We start from the raw sequence: 12875 nt of genomic DNA, 5'->3' as shown, positions 1-12875 counted from the left end.
TAATCGATGACCCCTGTGACAAGGGAGAATACTGTTGGAACTTTTTTGAATTGGTTTTCCAGTCCACAAAAGTGACTCTGGATCCTTACTGAACCACAAAAGTGCAGCTGAGCTCTAAATATTTTTGGATTCCATTTATTTTTGGGCCCTCTATAGTCAAAGATTGAAGAGGTTTAAATTGTGCTAACCCTAGCCTATAAGCTTCTATTTCTATTGTGAAGTTTGAAGAATAGCTTTGGTAAAGCAACAGGCCTGTTAATATCAGCTTAGGCATTATTGTGCACAACACTGAAACTGGAAATTTTTTCTAGTTATATAAAATACAATGACTGGTAATGTTTTCTATTGTTATTTAACTTCTGCTCAGAGGGATCTTTGTCTCTTACTGCCCTTTCAGTTGTCAGGTTGAACTTTTTTGGTGGGCAAACCCTTTATTAAAAATACCATCTATGTGTAAAGACGACTTTCTACAGGCTAAAAGCATGAACAACAACTCAAAAATATATAAAGTAGTAGGACTACTCTCAGACATCTGTCGGTCTAGATTATTTAAATGGTTATGACTTTGCCAACCAATTTGTTCCCAATGGCTTTACATCATTGCTTTTTGTCTCTGTTAATGGGTGCTTTTAAAAATACCAATATATTGGGATCGTGGGGGACCCCAGTCCAAAGCACCCAATTCCACCTATGCAGTTTAAAAAGACGGAACTATTTATTGAGTACATATTTGCCATGGGTCCAAATTTAAAGTATCAATTGAATATTACCATCAGGGGGTATAGGGCACTTTGTTAGTCATTTTGAAGGAAAACTTACTCATGTGCTGTCCATCCACATTTGGCACTTTCCTAAAATAATAATAATATGTTGATGTTTTTTTCAGATGGCATTGATTACATATTGTTTTGAAAATAAATCAGTTAACATATTTGCTATGATGGTTGTTTAGGTACAGTAGTTCACTCTTGTGGACGTTTTTGTATGTAGCGTTGGAAAGATGAAGTTTAATGAATAACTTTCAGAATTAACCTCAAAATATACCATTTCATATATTTCTTTGGAGTTACAATCTATTCTCATTACTACATGTTTTGCGTTACAAAAAAAGGTTTAATTGAATTGAAATGACTATGTGTGAAAACTCGTAAAGACGAACAACTGTTTATATGTGCTCTATGTGCTGTGCAATAACATGTGTTGCATGATAAACTGAGTGAGAGGTAGTGCTACCTAGCGGTCAGTTCTTGCATTGTAGGTGTTTTCTCGTTCAGCGGCTGATTTCTCCAGATACAACAATCAAAGAGATCAATATATACGAGTAGAATATTGTGGTGCAGGCGTCATTCATTCATCCTTAAAGCGTGATTCTCATCACATTGTTAGTATACTAAACTGAATCATTTGTAGTGTTTTCTGAGTTGGATAAGGATAAGGATGTGTATTGTTATTATAAAAAGATACAACGGAATTGAGTACAGCAGCAACAAGGTAAAAAAAAATATAAAAAACATTAAGACAAGACCTTTAACCAAGAAAGGCAAACAACACACCGATGACGTTTGAATAGGGATCCATACGTTTCCAAGCTTCCTTTGACACCCTCCCCTAATGCCCATCTACGTATCTGCAACGTATAGTTATATAGTTATGACAAAGCCGGCGCAACAGCGGGACCTTCTTTGTAACAGAACTGTGGAATCTCCGTGTCAGCCAACAACATTCCTACTTCATGTTCATTCATGAGGTGCAGTTTTGTCTGACAGTGGGAGAGGAAGCTAGAACCCACAATCAAAGTCTTTAGTCTTGGGTACAAGGCAAAGTTGGCACTGCAGTGATTTTAGGAAACGTAGGGAGTGAAAGGGGTAAAAGACGGCCATGAAGGGAAAGAATGGCACCTGCACAGTTCCTGTGCCAAACGGACACCCACAGACGCCTAAAGAGTTGGAGGGACGGGGTCATTGGGGGAATAAAGCAGAGTTCATCCTGACCGTGATGGGCGCAATAATCGGACCTGGCAATGTATGGAGGTTCCCCTACCTGTGCTACAGAAACGGCGGAGGCGAGTTATTTTGAGCAGCTATTGCTAAATATATGTATGTATAGACGCACATATACATATATATTTCTCGGTGCATTAGGAAGTAAAACATATTTTTTTGCAGGTGTGTTCTTCATACCATACATCTTGTTCATGATTACATGCGGAATCCCCTTATTCTTCCTTGAGACTGCCTTAGGACAATACACAAGCCAGGGGAGTGTCACGTGCTGGAGACGGATTTGTCCGCTTTTTCAAGGTAAATACAATGTGTTTTTTTTCTCCTTTGCAAACATTTTTGTCATATTTGTCAAGTGGCTTGTCATATTGTTAAGCGGACACGGATGTAAGCGGCGCGCGTATTTACGCACGAAGTCTTTTTTAAGCATATCCTTTGTCACCCGATTGTCTTGGAGCAAATACAATAAATTGTGCTTTGTCTTTTATACAACAGCATAATGTTTATTTTCGAAGTTATTTACGTTTTGCACAGGTGACTCTGTACCCAAAAGACGGTGTTGAGTGTAAAAACTGAATATTATCTGTGCGCCAAACTCACGTGCATTTTTTTCTTTTCAGGCATGGGCTATGCCAGTCAATTGATCATCACATTCAGTGCCACCTCATATATTATCATCATTGCATGGGCATTCTTTTACCTGTTCTCATCCTTCAGCGCGGATTTGCCTTGGGCCACATGTGGACACGACTGGAACACAGGTAGGCTGTCCTCCAGCTTTTGGCAAGAGCTTCAGACACCTGTAAGTGAAAATAGTTTATAAAATTCCCCCCAAAAATTGTATGAAGACTTTCCTCTTTGCGGATATGTTGAAAGTACGGATTTGGTTACTCATTTCGTTAACAACAAGCCATGTTTTAAGTATACCTTTAACTTTGGAAGTAAGCATTTATTTAATTCCCAGCCCTTTGTTTTCTTATACTAGACTCATGTCTGGACATCAACCATCCAAATCTGAGCCTCAGCATAACATCCAGACAGAATACCACTCTTCCTGTTGTGGAGTTCTGGGAGTAAGCATGCAACAAGTTGAATTGAATGCTATTTTTTTCTTTCAAATCCCTTTCCTTTCTTTCTTCTCTGCTCCTTTTCTCTTTTCTCAACAGTCAGACAGCCTGAGTCTGCCACCAGTCTGGAGGGACAGGGGTGGCAAAAAAAAAGTGCACCAGCAGCTGCATGCTGTAAGGCACCAGCTTGCAGAAAGATTTCTAACATGTAGTGCAGACTATACCTCATTGCACCACGATTTCTGCCACTAGAGGGGCATCTATGAAAGGTACTACATCACAATTGCGGAAGGGTACGTTTTAGCTACCATAGAGGCAGCTAATAGTGCATTTTATAATACTTCTCAACTTGAAAGAGCTCCTTTAGTGGGCACTTTATCGTATTTTTCCGACCATATACATTCAAGAGAACACTTGCTGCATTTTTTTTTTACCTCCCCCCAGGCCACCTCTGATTTTCTCTCCTGTTCCTTTCTGTCACTCATTCGCCATCTCATGCTGATGCTTCATTTTCCAGTCTCCCTCTAATCCTTCCCTTACACTTGTAATTACATGTTTTGCTCTCCCTCTCACCCACACCATTGCTCCCCTTGCACCTTCTCTGTCCAGGCACCGGGTTTTGAAAATCTCTGGTGGTATCGAGGAGGTCGGGAGCTTGAGGTGGGAGCTGGTCTTGTGTCTCATCCTGACCTGGGTCATCTGCTACTTTTGCATTTGGAAGGGCATCAAGTCAACCGGAAAGGTTAGCTCCTTTAAGACTTGACAACGTTCATAAATGTTTCACATATTTTTGTACAAATCTCCCCTATACACTGGTATAAATTAAGTTTTTGTTATTTTCATGAATTTCAAGTTATTTAAAACTCAATGTCAAGTTATTTTAAAGTTATTATTAAACCTGACATCTCACATCTACTTCAATAGGGCATTATCCCTCACTGGTTTAGTGGCTTCCCACCATAAACAGCTATGTTGGTTACAATGCCTTTCATAGCTGCAGCCCCCCTGGCATCAACTGATACCGGGTCTCTGAAGTGTGTAATTTAAGATGTACAAATCCATGTTTGTGGGTAAAAAATTCCACTAAAATCATTATGTATTAATCACAAAATGTAATAAGTTATATGGTAAAATATATAACATATACTGTATTTGCTCAACATTTTTATGACATTGTAGGCAGGTTATTACATCAGCATTTTTATTTCCCACTACTCGCAGTTGTTACATTATCACCACCTTTTTATGGTGGAGGGGTGTGTGCCCCCCTGTGAGCCTGGGAGCTGTGTCGTGGGGGCTAGTGAGCTGCTGGTAGGGTACATTTGTGTCTGGTGAGGGGTCAGACTAAGAGTGATTTTCAGATCCCAAGCAACGAATTACAAACGGGACCACGTGAGCTATGTTTTGGCCTGAGGCTACAGGTGTTTGGCTCAGATCCGATACTTAACCTGTGATCCTGCAACTGTCAGCACTACAGGAACTTGTGATGTCAAACAGAAATGTTTCGATTTGACCATACTTCTACTATTATACGGCTGCAAATATATTCACACCTATTTGCTTTAGTCAATAGTCCTACGGTTAGTGTTTCAGTCCTAGACTGAGAGTTAGTCCAGGCTCTTATTTGCAGTTTTCATCACAGCTCAGATTCCATTCCATGGCTTGCCCCCAGTCGGTCAGGCATCCACGATAATATGGTCGAGGTGAACGTGAACCGTCGATCGAGGGAATGACAACCAGGGATGTTCCAGGGATAAAGTGGTTGGGACTAGGCAATAGAAGTGGCAAAGAGTTGGTTGGGGGAATATCAAGGATTAGGAAATCAATCGTGTTATATTAGGTTGACAAAGGTTTGGTGTGTCTTTAAGGCACAAACATTCACATTAAAACAATCCAATAAACTCAGACCCCCAAACTTCATATAAGTCTGACCAGTGTTGCCTAACACACATGGATCTAAACTTTAAAACATTACAGTGGCTGAAGCTAATGTACACTGCAATAATCCAAGTTTTACATTTCTTAATAACTAATGTATTGGTTCAAATGCAGATGCTACAACACAAACTACAATATTTAGCTGCCTGTTACCCAATTAACTAGGCTCATCTACATTCATATGTTGGGAGTGATTGTTTTTAAGATCAATACACCTCAGGAGTGCTGAAACAATTAGTCCATTAATTGATTAGTGCATTGGTGGAAAATGTATCAGCAACTACTTTGATAACCAAAGTAATTTATTAAGCCAAGTTGTCTAACATAACTAAATCCCTCCAGATGTTGCTGATCTGTTAGGATGGTGCAAATTGACTATAAGTGTCTTTGTTTCTTTTTTTTTCCTTTCAGGCAGCTTACTTTACAGCCACTTTCCCCTTTGCTATGCTGTTTGTTTTGCTCATACGTGGTGTAACACTACCGGGAGCAATGGACGGGATCATTTACTACCTCTACCCTGACATCTCCCGCCTTTCAGATCCCCAGGTAAGAACACACATAGGACCTTTGGAGCAGAACCACTGGAGTGTTTTCCCTACAGAGAGTCATCATGCACATAAACACTTTTTATTGGTTTGACCTTTTCAGGTGTGGATGGATGCTGGCACTCAGATCTTCTTCTCCTATGCCATCGGCCTTGGATTCCTAACCTCTCTTGGGAGTTACAACAACTACAAGAACGACTGTTACAAGTGAGTGTTGTGAGCTAATATCGTGTTCATCGAGCAGATGTAAAACAACCAACACTCCCCTCACCTGTTTTAGGGGCAATCTACATTCTTGAAATAAATGTTCGTTTAGAAATACGTTGTTATGATGGTTCTTTTTGAATAAAATCATATCAGTTAGTTTTGTTTCCTCTGGTCTTAACTTTAGTCAAAATAACAAGTGAATTGTATTTCTTCTTCTGAAAAGCAAGTGGTATTATTTCTGGTCAATACACCAGAAATTCCAAAAATAAGTGTAGAACTTCTAATAATGAGGCGGAATTAAGTTGGTTAAAGATGTCCCACAACATCTGGACATAATGTATGCTTTATGTTGGCTTTATGAACACTTAAAACAGACACCATAAAAGGAACGAACACAATAGGAGGATTACGTGAAATTTCTTCCAAAGGATATAAACCATCTGATGATCAGGTTTAACATTAGCTAGTAAAATGAGCATTGACTCCTTTACATTTTTTTGAACTGTATTAATTTTTCTTCCAGGGACTGTTTCTACTTGTGTCTATTGAACAGTGCCACCAGCATTGTATCAGGCTTCGCCATTTTCTCTGTTTTGGGTTTCATGACCAACGAACAAGGGGTGGATATTTCTGAAGTAGCTCAATCAGGCAAGTACTGACTGAGCAAAATACAACTAAAAAGTGAGCAGAGAGACATTTCCTGTGCAGCGTTTTCGGGGAGCTTGTGTAATAAGTTGCCAGACACTGCTCCCTGCATACCCACTACCTGCTGAAATGTGGAAATTGTGCCAAATCCTGCCATGTTTCTTTATCCTTATCCCTTTATCTTTCCAAACTAAGAAGCTTACAAACAGGCTTATACCTTTTTCTGCCATATTTTTTTCTCTAGTGTGATTTTTCTTTTCTTCTTGTATTACCTTAAACTCAAAGCATGCGGCTCACATCAAGTGAGCATGATTCATTTTAACCAGCAAGCAGAGCTAAAGACAAAAAAAGAAAGATTAATGAGAGTCAGTTTTGACATTAATCATGGCCTTCATTTTATGAATCATAAACTAGTTCATGATAAATATTGTTATTTTGACAACTACTCAGAACTATAACTGCATCAACAGGTCTCACGTACTGCTACTCTCATTGGTCCTACGTAGACATTTGTAGTAAAAGCGTCAATCATCAATGATTTGCATTTAAAACAAACATGAAATACACGGTTATGCTTCATTGGCTGCTGCGACTGGCTTTGCTGCTGGCAGCCAGAAAATCTGGCATTTCCGAGAGCGACAACGCCTCTTGGTGAAAAGAACTCTAGACGCGTCAATAAAACGTGTCCGGAGCGCAAATGCACCAGGCCGTTGCATCAGAATAAAATCCAATATCAACACTAAGGCAAACAATTCAACTAGTTTTAGAAGAGCTATACAGAGTTCGTTATCTCCTCCAGGCGTACGCCTTGGGAGAGGTTATTCTGTGTGTGACTGTGTGCGTCTGTGACTAAGTGAGCTTGCACCTCTCCTTTTCTTACCAGTTACGGCTGCACGCTCAAGGACCTCTTATAGTTACTCACACTTTCTCAAAATTTCATGTTTTATACTCCCGTTTTTTCCAGTCTGCCAACATTACACATTACCGTCCCCTTAAAATGAATTTTTATTAATTTTGTGATCCCCTGACTTTTTCATCAGGTCAAAATTAAAATGTAGCTATGTCTTTAAATTCAGTCATATGATAAACATTCAAATTATATTTCCGTCTTTTGCCTTTAACATATGTTTGTGTTATATCTTGTTACATTCTGTGTGTTTGTGTGTAGGTCCAGGGTTGGCATTCATTGTCTACCCACGTGCTGTAGCCATGATGCCCATGCCTCAGCTTTGGTCGGTGTGTTTCTTCCTCATGATTATTCTGCTGGGATTGGACAGTCAGGTACCGGCCGAACCTCTCTAAGTGAATAATGAATGAATGAACAAAGCCCTGATTCTCATCCCTCCCACTGGTTCCTTACAGTTTGTTGGTCTGGAGTGTCTGATGACGACTCTGACAGATATGTTCCCCACTTACCTGCGCCAAGGTTTTAGACGTGAGCTGGTTCTGCTGGCTATCTGCAGTGTCTGCTGTTTGCTGGGACTCTCTCTGGTCACTGAGGTTTGTACAGTGCTAGACAGTTAGCAGAACCCTTTCTCAATATTTTCTAACATGTTATTTATGATAATGAATGAATTAATGTGCTTTAGAAACTCACAAAAAGCAAAGCAGAGAAAGTTAGTGCATAAAACGACTAAAAACTAACAAATATAAGTCAATCCAAATATCATAAAGTGACTGAAAAAAGGATACAAACACCAACTGCAAATAGGGCTCTGTCTGATATTCACCAGCACCTCTAAAGTGCACAATTCAACACATTATATTTCACATGTGTAAACATAAATTAATGTTTTTTTACGGGGGATTATGTGCTGGACTATTTCATGGTCAGGAGGCAGTGTCTTTATGCTAAGCTAAGCTAACTAGCTACTGGCTCAAGCTTCATATTTAGGGAACATCTCGCTGTTGCTGAATCCAGTGTTCTGTAGCTATATATTTAAATAATATATTTCACTGTCTGGTCACAATGCTACAACATTTAAGAATGATTGCAATTAGTTTCAACTTAAGTGTAAACTCAATCAAGGTTAAAAACTGTCACTAGATCTTTTTTAATAAAACCTTAAATGAATTGGAAAACTACAACTTTTCACCAATTGTGAAACTCAGCGTGAATGCAAGACAACTGTGAAATAGCACTGCCTCACTGTATTAACTGGTACTTGGCCCCATGGTGGTCATTGGATCAAAAGAAGACAGGCACGTTTTGCATGTAAAGTACTTTTTGTTCAATGAAGCGAGTCATCAGACATAATTAAACACAAAATACTCTCAAGGCAATACTCTCACAAAGACACCCAAGGTACTTACACAAAGAAAACTCTGATGTAATCCAGCCTCCACCTGTCGCTCTGCCAGTAGCGGTTACCTATGCCCTTGTGTTCAGGGAGGGATGTACCTGCTCCATCTGTTGGACCATCATGTCTGCAGCGGAACCACCCTGCTCATCCTCTCCCTCTTCCAGTCTATCAGCATTGCCTGGGTGTACGGTAAGTCAGAGACGACACAACCAACCACACAAAGTCTTCATCCTCTTGACGAAACTCGAATTATGAGAAACTTGTCTTACAACGTATGTCAACAGGGCAAAAAAACACGGTTCGGACATTTGATATGCAGAGAAATTCCCCTAAAGACGAGATTAACCTAATATCTTTTCTTTTTCCAAAAGGTGCTGACCGTTTCTATGGCAACATCACCGACATGATCGGTTATCGTCCGTACCCTTTTATGAAGTACTGCTGGCGCTACATCACTCCCTTCTTCTGTTTTGTAAGAGTTCAGTGCTTTCAGTCTCAGGTGTTTCATGTATGTTGCTATCTGTCTACCAACTGTTCCATTAGATGTAGGATGTGATGCGAGTTCATGAGAGAAAAGGAGGAACCAACCACGGCGAGAATGATGTGCAGATACATCTCAGGCAATGCACACAGCTGAGAACATGCGCATACATAATAAATGGGGAATCTATATCTTCTATGTAAAGTGCTCGTTTTACCTTATCCTCTTTTGAACCTTTAATTTAATTTGCAATTCCTCCCAGCGGAACTTCACAGGTTAGAGGTTAGAGTTAATTTAAGTAGGTGTCTTGTCTTTTCGAGTTACACAGTTACGTTAGTACAGACTTAGTACATTCAACACTAATCCACTTTGTCTCCTCTAATCCCAGGGCACCTTCATCTTCTCTATCATCAAATACTCCCCGCTGAAGTTCAGTAACACCTATGTTTATCCACTCTGGGCTAACATCTTGGGGTGGTTCATAGCCAGTGTCTCCCTCTCCCTCATCCCTCTGTTCATGGTATACAAAGTAATGCAGGCAAAAGGCACTCTTCAACAGGTGAATATACTCCTCATGCTTCACTCTGAATTGTAAAAGTACTTTTGAGAAAATTTTGCTCTCACTGATGTTTGGTAAAACCTTTAACCTCTGATATAGATTATGGTTATTTTGTGTTTGTTGGCAGAACCTATTATTCAAGAACAGTTTGTAGAAAACATCTGGGGGATGATATTACTTGAAAAAAACTTTTATTTTTGAATGTCGGACATCTTTTCCTGCTTAAAGGGTAAATCTGGCGCTTGTAACCAAGTAAATCTTTTCAAGTAGTTAAGTACAATTTTGAGGTACTTGCATTTGAGTATTTCCATTTTCTGCAACTTCACTTTAGAGGCAAATATTGTACTTTTTACTCGACTACATTTTTTGATAACTGAAGTTACTTGTTACTTTGCGGATTTAGAAAATAACAAAAGAAAATATAATCAACAAATAAATGATGATATAGGCTAATATTATGGATTAAGATAAAACTTTGATTCCTGTGTGGAAATTCACGAGCTAACCAGCAGAAAAGGTATATAAAGTAAATTAGCACCACCTTTACCAGCTGCAATATTAAAGCGATTTAAATTTATATTAATGCTTCAACAAAGGTGCAACTTAATTATACAAAAGAAATCTCTAAAAAGTATAAGTTATGTGCAAAATTGTTTTAAAAGGTACAATAATTTGACCATGCACTATTATCATACTGACATAAAGGAGAAATAGTGCAAAGAATCACTCCTGGTATGCACAAAGTAATGCATTGTGTTTTATCCTCAGCTCAACTGAATTTGACTTCACTCTTGAATCTGTTTTTGTTTTTTCCTCAGCGATTCTTGTTGCTCTGCCAGCCTGTGGACCTTAACCTGGATCAAAAAAGTTTTCCCACAATGGGGCCCACTGCCGCCACAGAACTCAAACCTCTATCCCAAAGTGGGAAACTCACTTAATAAGGAGCACAAATTGTAGTAGTCCATCATGAGTAATGCGACATTGTGAAGTCATTCCCAAACGTGTCTTTTGCCTTTGTTTCTGTACTGTAACCAGCAAAGATGCTGACAGAAGAAATTTGACAAATAGCTTTAGTTCTTCAGTTTAAGAATAGGAGTAGAAGTTGAATAATGTAGATTATTATCTTTCACTTTAATCCAAAATGTCCCTCTAAACTGCTTGATAGATAAAGGCACTGGCCTTATCACCACAACAAAGTTGTTGGTCTACCTGTACTTTTTTCATATACATTTATTTTAAATATCATTTGGTAGGAATATTGAAACGGTCACATTTTATAAAGATGGATTTTGTTTCGAAAGAACAGGACTTGGCTTGTGCAAGGTTTTGCAGCTGCAATTCATTCTGAGGCAATACAAGTTTATTTGTATAGCACATTTCAACAACAAGGCAATTCAAAGTGCTTCACATAAAACCATTAAAAGCATCAAAACATAAGGCAAAAGAAAATGAGGTTTAAAAACAATTAAGAACATTTATTGAAGCAGTGCAGTTTAAGAAATAAAATACAGTAGTAAAATGCAGAAATGCAGGAAATTGATTAATATCCTTAAATCTGGTTCAATTGAAGGCAGCAGCAAAGAGAAAAGTCTTCAATCCGAGGTACAACAGATGCACCATTTAAAGCTTACACATACAGTATGCTTAGATAACCTTATCCTGTGTAGTGCTTTCTGCAGTATATTTGTATCTAAATATCACGAGGAATGTATGCACCCTATATAGTGCTATACACACGCCTTTATATAACCTCTTTAAACTATGGTAAGTGCCTTACAACAACACATTTAGGTTATTTCACCTTGACATACAATATTGTAACTGTAGGTTTGTACACACCTAGGTTCAACTCGTGTTTATAATGGACTATAGGTTAACCTGCTACTTTTGTCATGTGTTTTTCAAGTGTTATTATATTATGTATTTCGTCTGCCCTCTGTATGCAAACGATGGATAACCAAATAAAAAATAGGATGGCAGATGGTGAAAATGATTAAGTTAACGTGATTACTTTTTTATGTCATATAAAAGGTGCATGCTACCGATTAATTTCTGCAATGGTGTTGAAGTATTTTTGCTATCAATGAAAGAGCATTAACCATTGTGACTTAGCAGTGAAAAGCACAGTTGTCATTGAGCATTAACTATGACTTAGTTCTTCTTCAAGTGCCCCAGAATACCGTGTGACAGTGAGTCAGCATTTCCTACTGTAACATGTCAAAATGTCAGGAGTTCAATTTGGGGTGCAGTGTCTTGCTCATGGACACTTCATGGACAGGAGAAGGTGGGGATTGAACCGCCAACCCTGTGACCCAACCCTAGTCATTATTGTAGGATATGCAAGTTCAGAGGTGAAATATTAAAGGTTACCACTGTACGCAGTGTGTACATACTTAAATCCCATGCACATACCAGTGACTTAAAACACATGCACAATGGATTTATTGTATGGCGTTGATCTTGTAGCGCTTGTCGTTGCACAATTATAAACACTAACCAGGCGACTCTTATCGTTGCAGCATATGGGAATGCATGGGCTACCCTGAAGTCACAAGCTACGGTGACTAAAACAATTTGCCTTTGTGTAATAATACGTCCCCCACCGTACTCTCCAAAGATAAGGAGACATAGAAAGATGTGGATATTCCCTCAGTTTAAAATAAAAAAACTTACAAAGCGAATAAGTGATATGGGAGACAACCCTGGACCAGTAAAGGCTCCAAAGCACATGGTGAAAAAATATGACCTTAAATACATTCAATTTGGATTCATAATTTATTTAGGTCATTATAGCTGTCAATGGCATAACACATATTGACAGCCCAGTTTATTCTTTCTCTAGAATACACTTGTGATCTCCACAGATCTGTGGATTGTGAATGTTCTGACATGTCTAGCAGAACATTAGGGCTGGATTAACTCGCTAGTGAGCCTCAGGGGCCAAACTGAGTTGTAGGCCCATAACAAGGCAGACTACTTCACATGGTCTGTTGTGTTCATAGACTGTACATATTGAATTTGAACAGGTCATCATGGTTCAAATGTGACCAATTTGTCCCATGTCTGACGGATGTTAAAATTTCAAATAAAAAGTGACATTCCTATTGTGTCTGCATGTCATTTGCTTGGT

General features: G+C 38.9%; 1 protein-coding gene across 1 annotated transcript; it reads left to right on the top strand.

The window, feature by feature from the left end:
* Positions 1-1838: 1838 nt before the first annotated feature.
* Positions 1839-11724, top strand: LOC137876669 (sodium- and chloride-dependent GABA transporter 2-like). Its single transcript, XM_068716444.1, has 14 exons — positions 1839-2062; positions 2166-2300; positions 2621-2761; positions 2986-3073; positions 3677-3809; positions 5417-5551; positions 5654-5757; positions 6281-6405; positions 7571-7683; positions 7765-7902; positions 8792-8894; positions 9077-9177; positions 9575-9745; positions 10564-11724. The coding sequence occupies exons 1-14, from the start codon at positions 1879-1881 to the stop codon at positions 10681-10683; spliced, it is 1791 nt and encodes a 596-aa protein (XP_068572545.1). The 5' UTR covers positions 1839-1878; the 3' UTR covers positions 10684-11724.
* Positions 11725-12875: the final 1151 nt, after the last annotated feature.

Source organism: Cebidichthys violaceus, unplaced genomic scaffold (assembly GCF_023349555.1).
Source record: "Cebidichthys violaceus isolate CVI_PGR_0920_01 unplaced genomic scaffold, fCebVio1.0.p SCAF_20, whole genome shotgun sequence".
NCBI classification, from domain to species: domain Eukaryota; kingdom Metazoa; phylum Chordata; class Actinopteri; order Perciformes; family Stichaeidae; genus Cebidichthys; species Cebidichthys violaceus.
This window is presented reverse-complemented; position numbering and strand designations above follow the sequence as displayed.

What these genes read in the sequence shown, in the direction of transcription:
- LOC137876669 (XM_068716444.1), top strand. Translation starts at nt 1,879, where the DNA reads ATGAAGGGAAAGAATGGCACCTGCACAGTTCCTGTGCCAAACGGACAC. An exon ending in CCTGTTGTGGAGTTCTGGGA is followed by an intron (nt 3,074 to 3,676) that starts GTAAGCATGCAA and finishes TTCTCTGTCCAG; the next exon opens with GCACCGGGTTTTGAAAATCT. An exon ending in CAGCATTGCCTGGGTGTACG is followed by an intron (nt 8,895 to 9,076) that starts GTAAGTCAGAGA and finishes TTTTTCCAAAAG; the next exon opens with GTGCTGACCGTTTCTATGGC.